At 40.0% G+C, this 18640-nt stretch overlaps 1 protein-coding gene across 2 annotated transcripts in view; it reads left to right on the forward strand.

Moving 5' to 3' along the window:
• Positions 1-18640, forward strand: part of skor2 (SKI family transcriptional corepressor 2) — a 49057-nt gene that overhangs the window by 25214 nt on the left and 5203 nt on the right. Inside the window, exons 1-4 of one of the 2 annotated variants that reach the window (XM_084383152.1) lie at positions 11876-12060; positions 14021-16031; positions 16692-16755; positions 17503-17580. In XM_084383152.1, coding sequence (XP_084239278.1) covers positions 14049-16031; positions 16692-16755; positions 17503-17580 — 2125 coding nt within the window. In that variant the 5' untranslated portion in view covers positions 11876-12060; positions 14021-14048. Of the gene's footprint in view, positions 1-11875; positions 12061-14020; positions 16032-16691; positions 16756-17502; positions 17581-18640 lie in introns of those variants that run through there. The other variant, XM_084383151.1, reaches the window with a different exon arrangement.

An 18640-nucleotide genomic window follows, 5' to 3' on the forward strand; every position in this document is an offset into this window, starting at 1 on the left:
ATGTTGCAGTCGACTTTAGAGTGGCAAACAAGTTGACAAGCAAGACGTTTTACTGTATGTTCAGGCGTTTATAAGCAGAGTTAATCAAACTCAAACTTTAAATGTAACACCACTGTGTAACAGCAGGTTTACAGAAAATCCATTCTGGTCACAATTACTGTACAAAAGATATTTAACTGCCCTGATTATCACACTAAAATGTAATCAAACTCAAAAATAAGTCTTGTAATTATGTAAGGATAATGAACTGCATGAGTGAACCTCAGTTGGTGTCCAATGTTGGCATTAAAAATGTTTTTCTTCTCTTATTCATAACATCTGTCATTAGGTTGTGAAAAATAGATTATATTAATGTCGAGGAGAATGTTAATCCACCAAAAATATCATGAAAAACATCTTGCTGGGTCTCATGTTTGTGTATGTACTTATGCCAGCGAGCATTATGCCAGTTGTATGTGTTTGTCAGTTTGCACGTCACTCAGGCTTGTTGTGTTATCACCATCGCAAAGAGTAAAGACACAAATTTCTGTCATCATTAGTGCTGTCAGATCAGTGTCACATATCCTGCGTGTCTCTTTCAGCCCTGCTGTTAATCCTTCAGTTCACACACTGTTGTAGAAGGGTATTTACGCATCAGTGGATCAGCAGTAATTCAGTGAGAGATCAAGCAGAACAATAATAATAATGATGATAAGAGCTGTTTTGATGCTGAGTTTTAATGTGGGGGATTAGCACATCAAAAACAATACAGATGTAAAATCCACACATATGTGCTGCGGATGATCCTGTTTGGAAGTTGTTGTGTCAAGAAACAAGGGATGTTTTTTTGTGAAAAGTCAGTCCAGATACATTTGCAGAATTAAAAAAATAAAGTGAAGAATGTAAAGGGACACTGAAGCAGTGTCACTTTAGTACTTTTATACTATAAACATGTCTGAAAAATAGTAACTATCGACAACTTTTCACTGACAAACTAATCAGGAATAACTAAAAATAACCCAAAAACTTCATAATGGAGTTTGAATAATTCTTTTGCTCATAAAAATTATTACATATTTGACAAAATAACACACTGTATGTGTTCTTTGTTATCTGCAAAACCTGCTGTGTGTGTTTTAATCTCCAGCTGCATGCGTCTGTGTGTGTCTCTGTGCTTGCCTCTTGTGTGCGCCTATCTGTGTCCTGCATATGTGTTTCAACTTAAGCCACATCATCCTCTCACTCACTCACACACACACACACACACACACACACAAAGAAGAAAAAAAAGAGAGGTAATACTTGTTATTTAAACACCAGAGCAGATAGGCGGCTGAACAATAATTATTTTCTGGAACAATAATTATTACCATTTAATTCTGTTGTTTACCATTTTGCCCGGTGGCCCCTCTTTAAAAGCCAGCCTCTATCTATAATGGCGAGCCCTTGAGCAGAACTGCATTTAAGACAAATATCAAATAATTAAAAATCAAATAATTGAAAAATAAAAGTGCTGCTTTTTTTGTGTTTGAACATTAATTGCCAGTGAAATGTGTGAGCTGGTTCTTCCCAGGAGACCGTTCTTGGTAAAGTTTGGTGTCAGATTTCATATTTTTCCATATTCATTTTTTAATTTCATGTTTTACAATGACATGAAGTGATCGCTTGGAGTTATTTTATCCAAACGGAAGCATTTTTCTTTTTCCTTCATATTAACATAGACGATTATTTGGCAATTTGTCAAAAAGGAGAGCGTTGGAAGCTTTTTGCATGCATTTTGTGATTTGCTTTTTTTCCTTTATTTTGCCATTGTTTTAGTATCTGTCTATTCTTTTCACATCATATAAACGATAAACAGAGATCAACTCTACACTGTATAATCTGGCAGAGATCTCTGATATTGTACTGTATGTTTGAGGGGATTACAAGCCGGATCGCAGGATTACACAATTAAAGCTTGTCTGGGGTGCGGGGGGGCATTCTGACAAGTGATGACACAAACACCAGGTACGCACACGCACACACACACACAAAAACACATGCTGGGATTTAAGCATGTATTCCCTGACAGTGAAAAAAACATGCTGATGAAGGAATACAATACTGTATTATGTTGTTTTTTTATTTGAGATTGACAATCATCCAAGTTCACTTATCAGAATGATGAATGTTTACATCTCCAAAGGCTCAACTCACACGCAATATAGTGGATTTGCAACCAAAGAGGAACCCCACATTGGACTTCAATGGCCACGGTATGCACAGGCCTCAAGTCACAACTTCTAAAATCTTGGCACATCTTCCTCCTTTTCTATGGGAAGGGAAATATTTTCTTTCCACTCCATAATGAAAATTCCTGGCGCATTACCAAAAGCTATTTTGAACGTGTGTTGAGTTTTTGTAGGCTGAATAAGTTTTCCTTGGGGCAAGACAGCTGAAAAAAGACACACAGATAGGAAAGAATACTTTCAGAGAAGCGTTATCCTGGTTTCATTTTCTAACATGAGAATTGCTGTATGATCCCAGACCATTTTAACTAACAACAGTGTTCTAATGGGATGATCTCATGTTTTAACCAATTGTCAGAGGGACAGTAACAGAGGTGTTTACACACCCACATTTATAGTGAAACAACTGCTGATTGATATAGCTGATGAGGTCACTGATGGCTGTCTTTCTTCCATCTGTTTGATGTCTGTGGGAAACCAAACTCTTTCCACTCTCTCCTTTTTATTCATCCCCTCCATCCTCGTATCTCCGCATCACTCTCTATGTAGCCTGGTGATTAAGCGGTAGATTAACCTCCAGTCCTCATTAATAATAGAGGAATAGAAAAAGCCCTGGTTGTTCCGCTTCCTGTCTGCAGCACTAATAGAGCCCTTAACGTCCACATTAACGCAGCTCTTGTTTACTCTGGCAGATGGACAGACGAGGCAGAAACATGGAAAAGTGGAAAGGCGAGGCTAATAGATGCATCACATGTGGTGAAATGCATTTAAATGACATGGCCAAAAGTATGTGGACAGGTGAACCTTACACCTGTATATGACTATTTGATATGTAGCAGTAGTGCAATTTGCAATCTGAAGTTTTTTCACAAGATTTTGGCACCTGGATGCAGGGACTTGCTTCCATTCAGCCACAAGAGTGATGGTGGACAATAAGATCGCAACATTTGACTTTATCCTATTACACTTCAGTGGGGTTGGAGTCATGGCTCTGTGCACAAATCAAATTCCTCTACATAAAATTCAAAAATTGCTTGCTTTATTGACCGTGCTTTGCGTATGGGGAACCGGGAGCACACTAAAACAACCAACACATTCTCCCTCTCAACTTTTCATATTCGGCAGCTTGGTCAAACTATAAACCTCAAGCTACCCCTCTAGTAAGACATTATGACTTTTGTAACGTTATTAATGTTGTGAAATGGTCACAGTTTGGTTAGGTTTAGGCGCAAAAAGTTAGGAATTGGAAAAGATCATACTTTGGGATAAAATACCTACATTCAAGTTAATTTCCTTACGTTACATAAATAAAAGAGAAATCATTCTTGATTCTTGGTCACAAACAGGATGTGAACCCTGGTCCCCAGAGGAATGTCCAATGACTGACCCACCCAACCACCCTGTGATTGGACTTTCCTTGCTATTTACACTACTACACTAGAGGAGCGCTTCAAGAAACACTGCTACAGCGTCAAACATACAGCCACTGACCAGGCTGCTGTACTGAGAACAGGCAGAAAATAACAGAAAATGCTGAATCAGTAAGATTTTTTTAGGGATGAACAGGGGTGTCTACCTATTGATCAGATTCAAGCTGCTACTCTTGTTCCTTGATTTACTGAGGCTCAAACTTCGGCCATCCTGTGACCCAACAGGTTGCGTGTTCGATCCCAGCAGTAGTATGTGCTCTGACGTGCCCATGAGTAACACATGCAGCCCTCACCTCACCTACTGTCAGTTGCTGTATGAGCTCCAATAAAATGTAATAGTACAAACACAGGAAAGAGACAAAATACTTTCAATTCCATTAATCATGCCTTTTCTTTTCAAATGTGCTCATATCGTTTAGGAGTTAAGCACTTCACATATGAGTACTAGGTTAATAACAATGAAGAACTAAAGGTTTTGTTGAAAAATAAGCTTTCACACACACACGCACACACAGATCGAGACAATACTGAGTACAGGCCTTATGGGACGACATTTGTGGTAATTCATTCAGAATCCATTTTAACGCATTGTGCAGGCCTAAGTGCCAATCTTCCTTTTTGGTGAGTTTCCATGATTTTATGTCCCATATAAAACGACGCAGTTTCCTTCACAATGGCCTATTTAAGTTACATTACCGGCGAATATTCCCCAGTAAAGAAAATTAAGCCGTGATACTGTGAGATCATCTCGGTTAGTTATCTTCTCCCCGCCGAGATGTGTCGCTTTGACACCCCGTGGAGAGCTGAATGATTCTCTTGGACGAGAGATAATAGTCTTATACAGAGTGTCGCTTGCCTCTGATCTCTCTTTTCTGTGTCTCCTTGCCTCCCTTTGCAAACCTGATCCAAAAAATATGCTGTATGTTTGGTGTTGTATAATGCTGTTAACCATAATTAGACTTACATGGGTTGACAGAAATGAAAAAACGGCGTATGTGTCAGTACTGTTACATTAAGATGACAGGACAGAGGCTGGAGGAAGCGTTCTTCCCAGTTGTCTCTTTATTTACATTCTAGTTTAAAGTTGCTTGAAGATGAATCCCAAAAATGTGACAATTATCAACTCAGGTATCGCACTGCTGAATCCTAACCTAATGTGATAAGAAATTATGTTTGTAAACAATATAACACGCACAAACAATATGAATGTACCATTAGTTCTACTGACATGTTACTGCTTCACTTTCTTGTACTCTCTTTCTTAGGAAAGATGATTCAGATATATCTGATGATAAGACGTTTAAAGAACCAGACCAGTGGTTTAACGTGTTTTAGCCCATTAACCTCAAATTGTATGGTATGTTACATTACTGCCACCAGTTTTCTATAGCATACCACAAGGTTTTTAATAGATTTCCCGGCTTAGATTGATATCAGAGCTTTCCCACAAGCACATGAACATGAAAACAAAACATTTCGAGTCCATTATGAGAAGATGCTAATAAAACTTTCACCACAAAATAAAGCCAACTAAATACTCACTGGATGGATTTTAAGGCCAATAGTAGTAATGTTTTTGTAGTTGTGTTGTCCATCTCTGTGGGGGAAATTGGGACACTTGCTCATGTACCACTCTGCTAATGAGAAATGTGGATCACCTGTCCACATTCAGCAAATTGAAATGAACATTATCACATATTACAGTTGGTGGGTGTAGTTTGGTAGAAAGAAAATAGTTCCATCATGAAACTGCTCACAACAAAGTCTGTGGATTATCTTGAGTAACTGGGTCATGATTTCTGCTACGAGACATTGCTGTTGAGTTTTTCAAGTGTATTTTTCCAGCTCCTTGAGTACCACAAGCCGGGTACCTTCTAGTTCCATTATATTCTAGAGAAAGCTGACATCCCTACGGCTGATATCTCCAGAAATCTGCAACTCTCATCAAAATTATCGAGATTGGATAAACAGCAATACAGGTAAGAAAAATATGTATTTTTGATTTGATTTTGGAGTTTAACAAATCTACCAAAGTCTTTATTATGTTGAATGTTTGCATAGTCCAAACAATTTCAGGCTTTTTGCTTGCTCGTCCCTCAAACACACAAACAAACAAACAAACATACACACACAAACACACACACACACACACACACACACACACACACACACACACACACACCGTACCTCACCCCCTCTGACCTTGTAGGCTCTCTGCTCGCCTTTAAAGCGCACTGTAGCGCCCAGCAGTCTGCCTGCACTGGAGCTAATTGGCTTCAGCTCAGTGTTCAATGTTAACGTCTCATTACTCATTCCACTTAGAATAACTTGCACAAGTTTGCTTGTGTTCAGGGGTCATTAAAAGTCAAGCAAGCCTTTAATTACTAAGCCAGATCGTTCAGTAAGTAAAGTTGCGTCTCCCAGCAGCTCTGAATGTACAATATCAGTCCTGTTCAAAATCACTCATGAAACACAACTGCAGTCATCACATGGTGAGCAGTCAAAATGTCATGTAATGGCAAAATCAAAGTAATCATGGGAAACAATAAAGATATATACATTCACCATAATACATAATGGTCTGCTCCATTAGGTACACCTGTACAGTGTAATGCAATCCAGTACACAGCTCTACCATTGAAGCGTTTTTATTGACATTGTCAGAAATGTAATGATTTTACTTGTAATGTTTATTATTGAGATCATTTTTGGTGCTTGCGTTGTGCTGGAGTGCATTATACTGAAAGGTCTTTCTAATATTAGGCTCCTCATGCATGTAAATGTGGTGGCCAGATTATTAGAAACATCTCTCAGTATAATGTAGTCCAGTTCAACACTGCTGCAAACTACAACCTCAATAATAAACATGTAGTTAAATAAATACCTCTCTGTCAATCAAAGCTGAACATTCACGTTCATCACGTTAGATTGCACAAGTGACCTAGTGGCTAGTGAGTGGCTAGTGAGTGTTGATTTACTGTAAGACTGGTTGTTTTTGACCTTTCACCCCTGCATCAGTGTCTCAGTGTGAAATGCTAAATAATTCCAAAATATGAAAAAATAAATAATTTATATATATATATATATATATATATATATATATATATAGTCAATTTTAAAGTTTGTTTCAACACTGTATTTTAATGGTCTGCTCCATTTTCTGTGTGTTCAGAGACAGAGTAGATCACCTGATTCCGTCTCAGAGGAAGATTTGTCTGTATGGAAGTAGAGTCAATTTAACTAAATTAAGTTAGATGTGTTTTTTTTTTCTTTTTTTTTCAAAACTCTGCAGGGGTATTTTGTGATAGATACCCAAAATGTCTCTGGAGTTACAGATTTGGAGCAGGTGAGTTACAGATCTGGAGCAGGTAAGACCTACTGTGTCGTTAACCTACTCTCACATGAACCTGCAATCAGTCTGTGTCTTTTCTGACACAGTATCATAATTTCTATATGGACTTACTTCAAGTGTCTCTACAATGTAATGCAAACTAAATGTTTTTTATAACCTGCTACAAACACATATCTTGTTGTGTTGTATGTTTTTATATTCATGTTGTGATTAATTGTCTGTCTAAATGGTTCTAGTTTTATTATTTTTTGTTTACTGTTTTTAATCTTCAGTGGTTATCACAACAGGTTTTTATTTATTTATTTATTTATTTACTTGATCTTGTGTTATTATACGCCACCTTCCATTTTTTATAGTTGAGAGGGGACGTGTGAAATACACACAAGCACTCACCACTGCACAAGTAATTTGAGGGATTAAGAAACAAATGCTCTTTAATCTTTGACCCCCTTTCATGTATATCTTGCCTCCATTACATTATGGTCAAATTAATTATTATGCACAAATGTGAGAAAAAAAACCTCATTACTTTATGTTGAATGATAAACAATAAAACAAACAAAAAATAAATAAATAAATGACTAAAATCCTCTGGGGCCTAAGCATTTAATTATAAACGATTTAAGGCCTTTGGTGCATGGTTGATAAAAACACTCAGCCTCTCTGAACATTGCATCATGTGTGTGTTTTGGGTTTTTTTTTTTTTTTTAGAATATTTTTTCAATCATTCACTCTGGCTAATGTTGCAGATCTTCGATGAAATACGGGAATCTTTAGTGGTTGGTCTGCCGTGCTAATTGGTACAACCGCCTCAGGCGAGCTCACATCTAACAAACTGAGGACAGCGAGACCATGTAAAGATAGAAACATGACAAATAAAAGCGAAATCAGAACAGATGGCTTTGTATGAATATTACACACGTGCTGCTTCTACTGGGAACATTTCAAATAATGATGTAAATAAAACGAAAAATGACCAAATTGTTTAAAGCATTAAAATAGGAACAATAAGAAGAGTGTAGCCTAACCACGTGCTGCTGTACGCCCAGATGTGTCAATTTAACTAAAACTGTGAATATAGTTCAACATTGTTTTCGCAGCCGTTTATTTTAGCCTACGTAGGCCTACTTTATTAATATTGCAATAAAACGGATGTAAAAAGAGAGTCATGACCCGCGGGACGCGCGCACGCAACGCACGCGCGCACAACCAACTCCCCTCTCCAAATCCACAAAATAACGTTTTTTTCCTCATCAAGTTGAATGGGCGGACTTAAAAAACAACGTCAGCACTCGTCATTATGATTTTCCCCAATTTATGTAAGATGTGTGTTAATTGTAATGCACAGTTAAATCTTGGCTGCAGATCAACAGAAGAGTCCCATTCAGTAAAAGACGTGCGGCATTAACTAAGGATTAAAACTGGGGCATGCAGGGCGACTGTGCACCATATTGTAGCCTACATCTGCCTTTAAATCCACAATAAATTAATAAAAGCACTGGCGGGTTGTTACAGTGAGGACTGGGATGTGTCGTTTGGCACATGGTTAAACACTGGTTATATTTTGATGAAGAAATAATCTGAAACAATTTGGACTGAGGCCGGGAAGACTTTTTGTTTTATTAAACCAACCAGATTAAATTCGTGTGACAAAATTCACTTTTTTGGGGGGGAAATGATTCATAGATATAAATATAAAATCTAGGCTGTGTTGTGAGTCATGTTTGCTCCAGTGCTTTTTGAGAAAAGGAGGTGATGCATTTCAATATGGTAATCGCTCACCCGGGGCATGTTTCATTTATTGACAGATTTGATGTTAAATGTCTCAAGCTCACTTAGTGTTGTAGCTCTTCATTTATTACGTTTGGAGCTCTCCCTCTCTCCCTCTCCCTGTTCCTCCCTGCTTTGACCCTTCGAGGTCACACAAGCAATTCTTTTTTTAAACGCATGATTAATTTCTCAGTAGGGCGACCGGCTAATGCATTATGAAAAAAAGTGAAATGTATTCCAAAGGGGCTAATAGCGCTATTGTATTCCAATAAGCCTTTTCCTGCTTCACATGGTTTAGACATGCTCCGCTTTTGATAACATGTCAGTGACATCTGTCTCAGGGAGAGAGCAAGTTGTGCATCATCTCAGCTCTCACTAAAAACGGTTGAATTATTGTCCTTTAAAAACAGGGAATTTGTCGGTAATTGATTCATTAGTGATATCAGTGCAGCTATATACTTAGTTCATTGGCTTCTTGTTGTTATAATAGAAAATTATGGCTACATTTCTTGGCGGGAGAGTATTAAAGCTTCCAACAAATAAATAAATAAGTAACACATAAAACATATATACATATATATATGCATAGGCTTTAACTGGAGCAAATTCACAAACGTGGACTAAAAAAAATCTGCGGGTAATGGTTGAAGTTACGCTAATAATATTGGATGTGAAAAAATCCCATAAAAGTTACGAGGCCGTGAACTCACCACTGAGCTCTTTGTAATTCTAGAAATATTTCATGATTTTTTTTTCGCTCTCAAAATGATTGTTTATTAGCTCTCAGAGCGAGTCTACCTGTGTTTTTGTATCCTATTATCATTTCCTCTCATCTCTCTATTGTGACGTCAGCCGTCTCAATAGCTGCGGCCCGCGCGTAGCCCGCGCCCGTCAGCCCCCCCCCACCCCCCCGTCCCATCGCAGCCAGTGTTCCCGTGGCGTCCGTCCGCGAGACAAAAGCACGCGCGGTGACAGCCTAAATTGGTTTGAAAAGGAGCAGATGGGGCTCGTGCTCTCTGCTGTGTCGCTTACGCACAAACACACACACACACAGACTATCACAAACAGATTTGAGTGAGGGTAAAAGTGACCCTGTCATGTTTATCAAGATGCTATTGAGAAAAGATTGGGCGAGAATAAATTACAGCCTTTTTAACCAGATTGAGAGAATTGCTTAGACAGAAAAAAATAATAATTTAGCTGGATTAAATACTAATTGTTTTTTTTCTTTTTTAACTTTAACTGTTTTTGTGAGTTTCAGAGATTTTATGGATAATCTGGCGAAGGGGACTTTTCTGTTTGAGAGTCTTCAACATCTAGAAAAGAAATGGCTACACTGAGTTATAACTCGCTCGAACAGATATCAGGATACAAATATATTCTCTTTTAAGACTTGCCAAATTACTCAAAAAAGTGTGTATGCAGGGTTCAGAATCTGAGACTGAATAAACTTACCAGCTGCTTTATTGCATCACTTCTTGTTTTGACCCCATAGTAATTATTTATTTAATATTTAATCTGAATGCATGCAGGCCTATATGCCTCAATAACAGCAGTAATAATGTGCATCCTGCAAAGTTACTCTAACCTCAGCTCTTTTGGAGAAAAATTCATTCATGTTTCATCCAAGAATACTTCAGAGAAGGAGTTTGTTTAACCAAGCAAAGGTCCTTTCTATAACAACAATCCTGAATGTAGAGTTCAGTAATAATCTGTTGGTCGCTTAAAAAAACACGTGTTCTGTTTGACATGTGTGCATTTACACTGTGAAACTGTCGTCCCACTGGCGTAAAGGCTTTGTTTTCTCCATCCCAGACATGAAACATACAGTAGGCCACAGAAGGATTGTCCTGAAAACAACTTCATTAAGTTCTTTTAATTAACAAGCACAATCAGTATTTGGGACACCACTTCACTGCATCCCCATGCAGAGTCAAATGAGATCCTTTCTTGCCTCCTTCAGCCATTTGCTGATGACTATGAGGCAGCTAATATCTGGGTTACAGACTTCATATTTAGGTCTGTGCCTTCATATCTGTAATTTGCCTGCATATTTTTAGTGGAAGAAGTAATTGAGCAGCAGGAGCAAGATGCCTGGTTTAAGATCTTGGAGCAGGGCTGTAGCTAGGAATTCCTGGGCTAGGAATTCCTGAGAGAGTCCAGAGCTGGACCCCCCGATTATGTTCTTACGCTGCAACTTTTGAGGGCCACCCCTGCCTTGTACAGAATTTGGCACTAGCTGGGAGCTCCTCTGACCACTAATTACAACATACAGACTACAGTATGCTGTACTGTCAGATGTTATTCTGATGTGCCCATCCGTCTGCTGTCTCAATCTTTACTTTTTCTATCTTCGGCCCTCTGGTCAGGCTGAAGTTTTTTCTCCCTGTGTTTAAAAGCCACATTTCTGATGCCAGGTTCCTTTGGCTGTCTGCTGCCAACCTCGCTTTTATCAGATGGTTGGGAATTCATTTGCAACTCAGGAGTTGTGTATCAAAAGTCACACTCCTTATTCCAACCCTTAAATATCTAAGACACCCATCAAACACAGTCCACCAGCAGACCTCCTCTGACATGACAGCTTGTAGTTCTGGTTGCAGAGCTGTCACTTAAGGTAGCAAGCAAACTAAAAACTAGCTAAAAACGATGCTAATCTTAAAATTCCAGCTTTGCTCTGCCGTGTTGTCATTAAAGTTCAGTTCAGTTTCACCCTCGGAGACTTTCATCGAGTCGTTTCATCCGCGCGCCACCGTGCATGCGCAGGATACCGTCCGGGCTCGCGCATCCGTTCCGTTAGTTTGACTAGGGACGTCATATTAGCGGTTCAGTCGGACGGGGCAGCACGGCGCGTGAATGAAAGGAGGAATAAAGTGTGTGTGCGTGGAAAGGTGTGCGTGCCTGTGTGTCCTGGACGGTGGGCTGAACTCGCGCTACACGCCAATCAAACGCAAGGCAGGTGCTTGGTCGAGAGAGAGAGAGAGAGAGAGAGGGAGAGGGAGAGAGAGAGAGGGGGATTAGGACGGCGCGTGGCGTCTCTGAAAAGCGAATAAAGCCGGCGCGAGCGGCGCAGTTTACTCACATCTCACGAGCTGCTCACTCGACAGTCGGAGACAAAAGCCGGTATACTCAGTTCATGTGTTTCCCGGATATAACTCCGTGAAATCGGTTAGTTTACGTGTTAAAAATGAGTTTTTTAGAGCTTTGTAGGATAAATCGATTTCTCTCGTGACAGGGATATTTTTTATTTATTTTTTATTTTTTGACGCTGTGATCGTTTGGGGATTATTCTCCGGAGTCAGAGGTAAGGACTGCTCGACCACTTCTGATGTAAAGTTGGTTAAAATGTTGGTCAAACTGTGTGGGACAGAAACAGATGCGAGGCTTCAAAATGATTCAGAGACGAAAACGTTTGCGAGGATGTGTGTGGATAACTAACATTCCTTTGCATTCACTTAGAATTGCTATATTATCATTATATTATTATTATTATTATTATTATTATTATTGTTGTTATTATTATTATTGTTTCTTTTTTTTGCTAAAACTCTCCCGTTTAGTCAACTAATATTGTTCTCTGTAAGTTGAACATGATGCCTGACTGAAATGGCCTACACTGTTACTTTGCTAGAAACGAAACTTTGAAATGAAATGACAAAATGACTTCGATATATTGTGTAATATGAAGCCAGTGTCTTTAACTTGAGTTAAAGTGTGCATACTGTGTTGTTCGATCCACACAACTCGTACCGTATCAGTTCATATTGCGTTGTAATGAGTTGTTCTAATTCAAAACCTGCCTGTTTAAAACATTGTAATTATATATTGTATTGCGCTATTATAGTAATGTTTTCTTGATATAATGTGTAAATAATTGGTCATGAATGTTTGTGGAATTAATTTGTTAAACAAACATTTGCTGACATTGCTGGAAAAAAAACCCTGAAAGTGTTTTCTCTTTTTTCGGAAGTTGTTTGTATGTTTTCTGTTCTTAAAACATATAACACACGAGATGTAAAATTTCTAAAATATAAATTGTCAACTTTATGAGATATTTAAGCCCGTTTCAGGAAATATAATGTGATTACTAAGTAGACTTTTGATATAAAGCAAAAAAAAAAAGTGCCATAATTTGTAATAGCGTGTTAATTTTGCTGTCATCCAACACATGAAAATTTACAGAGGCACACTTTCATTTTACAGTACATTTTCTGCCAGTTTTATTATGATTCTTTTGAAAATATATGTAAATAAATTCGGGGGGAAAAACGATGGAAGAATACATAATTTCGACGAGACAGTGGCACTAAAAGGAGGCTGACTTATTAATAAAATAAAATTGTGGTCTGATCGGTGCCAAAAAATGTCACATTTCTGTCTGTCTTTGGAATGAACTTTTTAGGTTACAACGTTTTCTTAATAACAATTGAACTACATCAAAACACAAGATTGAAACATTAATTTGTGCCTATTTGTTTTGGGGAAAATCTTGATGAAATTGTACTTTCATGAAGTTTGGCAATTATGTATTATTATTACAATTATTAAGAGTGTGTTATTATTTTCTCTCATAGTTTGTTCACTGGCCAACTACTGTTGAAATCAAACCAAGGCAAAAACATTCATTACTTTAGAGCTATGAATGAAGAGCTATAAAATGCTGCAATGTCTGTCATCTTGGGGAAATAATTAAATAAATAAAAAGATAGGCTAAATAAAACAATTTCTGTTTTAATATGTTTTGGGTTTTTTTTTATTCAGAGGCGCAACAATAAAAAAACCATTTTGTTTTCAACCAAACACTTTGTAACACAGATCAATGATAATTCAGTGTTTGTTTCTCCTGTGCCCTCAATAATTTTGTGAGAGTACTTAAGATGACAGCAATCGCATGTTTGGGTCCTTTTTTTTATACAGTGATGTTGTATATCCAAATTTAGTATGTTTAAAAAATAAAGTTTATTTAATTTATTTCGGTGCTTGTCTATAGATTGGAAATCAGACATATTTAATTAAAAATGCATTTAGTTTAAGATATTACCTTTTTTCCTTTCTTAAAAACAATTTCAGCACATCATCAAAGTATTCATCGCCTCACTATGTGGTAGGATCAGTGTATATAATATGAATTAGATAGATAATAAATCTTAATTACTGTTTCATACTGTGTGTACTACAGAGAGTTTATAAACTTTAACAAGAAGTATTTTTTTAGGATTAAAAAATTAAACGTTGACCTTTTCTCTTCCCTTCTTCTCATGCAGGTCTTTCTACAAACACTTTTCCTCCATTATGGACAAGACCCATCTTTCAAGCTCTAATGATATTATAATGACGAGCTCAACAGGCCCCTATCAGCAGGAACCCCTGACTCCACCTAGACCTGCCCATCACCACTCCTCATCCTCTTCACTATCCTCCCCCTCTCCGTCCTCCTCACCCCTCAAGCCCAACCAGGTCGGCCAGGTCATCCTGTACGGCGTTCCCATTGTGTCGCTGGTCATTGATCACAATGAGAGACTCTGCCTGGCACAGATTTCCAACACACTCCTCAAGAACTACAGTTATAATGAGATTCATAATCGTCGGGTGGCGTTGGGCATCACGTGTGTCCAGTGCACTCCGGTTCAGTTGGAGATTCTTCGGCGGGCCGGTGCCATGCCCATCTCTTCACGCCGCTGTGGCATGATCACCAAGCGTGAAGCGGAGCGCCTCTGCAAGTCCTTCTTGGGAGAGAACGCACCGCCCAAACTCCCCGACAACTTTGCCTTCGATGTGACACATGAGTGCGCCTGGGGTTGCCGTGGTAACTTCATCCCAGCACGCTACAACAGCTCCAGGGCCAAATGCATCAAGTGCTCCTTCTGCAACATGTACTTCTCCCCAAATAAGTTCATTTTCCATTCCCATCGCACGCCAGACGCCAAGTACACCCAGCCCGACGCTGCCAACTTCAACTCCTGGCGACGACACCTCAAACTAAGCGACAAAATCCCAGCTGATGAGTTAGTTTATGCGTGGGAAGACGTCAAAGCTATGTTCAATGGAGGCAGCCGGAAGAGAGCGCTGCCCTCTTCATCCCACTGTTCCTCCATGGGCTCTATGAAGACTCTCCAAGGATCAGTGGTGCCTCACATGATGGGACCTGACCTGGGTGGTCAGAAAAGAGCCCGCTATGAAGATGAGGATGATCTGGATGGAGGCAGCTTGTCTCCCCGTAAGACACCTCGTAGCTACCCTGTCATACCTGTGCCAAGCAAAGGCTTTGGCATGCTGCAGAAGTTCCCTCCCACTTCGCTTTTCCCCTCGCCTTACCCATTCCCAGCATTCGGCCTCTGCCAGCAGAAAAAAGATGACAGTGATGTTTCAGGTGCGCAGAAAGGAGCAGGGTTGTCAGGTCTTTTGTGGCCTGGGCGCAAAGACACTTTTTATCCTCCTTTCTGCATGTTTTGGCCACCAAGAGCAGCAGGAGGAATCCCCGTCCCCACCTACCTCCAGCCTCAGCCCAGCGCTCTCTCCTCCCTGGCAGACAACCCCTCTCTCAGGCAGGCCTTTTTAGATCTCTCAGACCCCAGCGAGCCTGGAGCTGTAGCTGGCAATGGAAACAGTGTCAGCACAACCATGGCCCCTGGCAACGGAACAACCGCACCCCGATCTGGGCTGTTTGACCCAGAGTGCACAACAGTAACCCCTGACCTTCGCCCTGTGACGTCTGAAGGCTGGCTCAAACTCCTGGACACCCCAAATCTCCAAACCAGAAAGCCAAGCTACGGTTCGGCCTTCCGCCCTGTGATCAAGGATGCTGAGAGCATCGCCAAGCTCCACAGCAACAGTGGAGGAGTCACTGGGGCAATAGATGAGGACTTTGGGGTCGTGGTGGCCAGGTCGGACCGCCACCAGCGGCTATCGCCGAGCAGCAGCTGCAGTTACGGAAGCGAAAGTGGAGGCGACGGAGAGGTAGAGGGAGTGGAGAGTGAGGAGGAGGGGGAGGTGGATGTGGAGTCGTCGAAGCAGGAGGACGAGGAGGAGGAGGCGAACTTTACAAACAGGCCGTCACAGACTCAAACCAACCTGTACCTCTCTGCACTGAGCGACAGTCCTGGAGAGGAGAGGGGGAAGGAGAGAGGGAGTGGCGCGGTGTATCCCAGCACCTCCCCTCCCTCCTCCTCGGACCTCATCCAGCAGGAGTCCCCCAGCCTGCCTGCCTCCCCTACTGCCAGCCTGCCTCTCTCCAGCTCCACCCCACCTCACCGAGAGGACCCAGCTTACAAAAACGTAAATATCCCCCCAGGCCACTTTAGCTAATTATTATTTAAATGGTGCTGCAGTCGGGCAGTGATGTGATCTGCATAAGCAGATTGATAGGCTGGTTTCTCCCTGTAGAAATTGAAACAGTCACCCCACTCTGATCCCGCCTAATAGGCCCAGGTGTGGATTGTTTAATGGCCACGGTGTGTTTGTTCTCCCTCTGTCACCCCAGCCTGTTAGGGCAACTCTAATCTTTAACCTGTCGACTCCCACATTAACCAGGCCTCCGAGAGGGAGACGGAGGAGGGAGGTAGAGTTATGAGGAGCATTTTTAAACCAGCACAAGTGAACTCATCCACAGATTAACATACTAGAAATACATCTCAAGGGAAAAATGGTTTTACCTTATACTACAAATTAGGTCATAGCAAAGTAATGTTACTATTACTATTATAAGTAATGAGTCAAATTTTTTCACAAAGAAAGGTTAAAAAGAAAAAGATTAATTTAAAAAAAATATAGCGCTTGAAATAAATTCGGAAAACCATGTTGATATAACAAAATAAACATCACATCAAAGAATCAAAATCAAGCGACCCGTACTTTATGTTCAAATCTGTTTAATTTATCTACTGTATACAATTCATTACAGCCGAGAGATTCTAACCGATCGTATGTTGTTTCCAGGTTCACAAAAATAGAGACGAAGGACTACCTGCGTACGCAACCAAAGACAACTCCAGCATTTCTGGTAAGCACAGACTTCATTTTTAATCTTTTAAGAATGGTAAGGGCAGATTACACACTATGAAAAATAAAATTATTCTCACAAACATTGCTCCACAAAAGTAGATTTAAATATCACATCAGTTTTGTGAAATCCAAAATTCTAAACTGTTAAATACTGTTATCTTAAAAGTTTACACATTATGTACTATTCAGTATTTGCAAAACCAAAATACAGTTTCTCTTTCTCTAATATATAATCTACAAAAATCACTTTACTTTTTGCTCTACTGTTTGCATCGGTTGCTTGACCCTACATCTTTCACCCTGCAGTCGTTTTACTACGTCTCGGTCTCATCAAATGTTTGAAAAAGATTTTTTACACCCTTTCATCAAATAGCATTACACGAACTATTTCAGCAAACTGTTACACACTATCTGTTTCATCAGACGTCCGAGCCAGTTGTATTATAGCATCTTTGTTTCATTTAGTGTCTGAGTGAGTGGTTTTATAGTGTCGCCGTGTCCCTGTGAGGCTCATATTCCTGTGACGTTTCATTTGCTCCTCTCATCTCCCACTCTGACCCTTTCGCTGAAGAAAATGTCTTGTGTGTGTTTTGTGGCGGTGTCGCTCACAAACACACACATAGGCATAGAGGACACACACCGTGCGCACACTTAGTTATCTCCATGTGTCCGGATAACCAGCTCAACCAATGGGCCTTACTGAAACTCTCTTCCTGTCTTGCCTCTCTGTCTCATTTTCTCTCAGATGAAAACAAAGAGCAGAATAGTTTCTTTGTACCGGAGAGTGAGACCTCAGCACCCGACTACTGGAGGGAAAGCTCAGGTACAAACACTCGATATGGTTTTGTGATTGTAGAGCAGCTGCAGACGGCAAACTACAACTTAATAGATGAAGATAAGACAGCAACATTTTAAAATGGCAAATTTTAAATAGATACTCCCAGAAGTCTTCCTATTAGAATGGCAGGGTTAATTTAATTTCTGCATTCGGTTTTACTGGAATGTAATTTAAATCTCACATTACTGGGGACATCTGAGGTCTGTATGAGACATCAGCTCGAATCATGATCAGGAAACAAAATGAAAACACTATTGCAAAGGCAGCTTTTGACTGTAAGCGGCATCTCTAAAAACTAATATACAGAGCAGCAATTTAATTTATTTGCAGCCAGACATTAAAAAGAATTGTCAATATTGAGAGGCAGATAAAAAAAATAACACATTATTTTATAAAATTTGTATTATGTAATGGCTTCATAAGCTACAGTTGGAGTTGTCTGTTGTAATTCAGCACGCGCAGTGTGGATGAAAATACACCATGTAGAAATGGCTGCACATAAAACAAACAATGCCAATTACAAGACTTTCATTTGGAAAATAATTTAACTTTACACATAAATTACAATGTCCTCTCATTACACAAATGAGACTCTTCAGCTTCAGCTTTATCCACCTCCATCTCCTCCTCCTCTCAGACAGTGAGTTCAGGGATTCATATAAATACAAGGAGAGATGGAACAGCAGTGGAAAGCTGCTTCTGCCGGCGCTCTGCCACGGCTGCTCTCTTTAGCGGCACTGTCGCCAGGGCTGTTACTCTTAGGGGGGCCGTTATAGTTCAACAAGAAAACATCAGCTCAGAGATAAGCAGCCGCGCTAGCAATCTCCATCCTAGACCCATATCGCCGACGACATAATTGCCTTTTTTTCCCTTCCTCAGCGCAAAAAACCCCTTCCCCGTTTGAAAAAGATCACAGCTTATTGCCTTTTTATATCTGTCAGGAAGACATTAAAAGTGCTTTATGACATCTGTGCCAACATTTATATCTACCCCCCCACTCCCTCAACCCCTACACACACACACCGTAATGATCCCAGCGCATAAT

The sequence above is a fragment of the Pagrus pagrus genome, assembly GCF_965226575.1.
Source record: "Pagrus pagrus genome assembly, chromosome: 19".
Lineage (NCBI taxonomy): Eukaryota > Metazoa > Chordata > Actinopteri > Spariformes > Sparidae > Pagrus > Pagrus pagrus.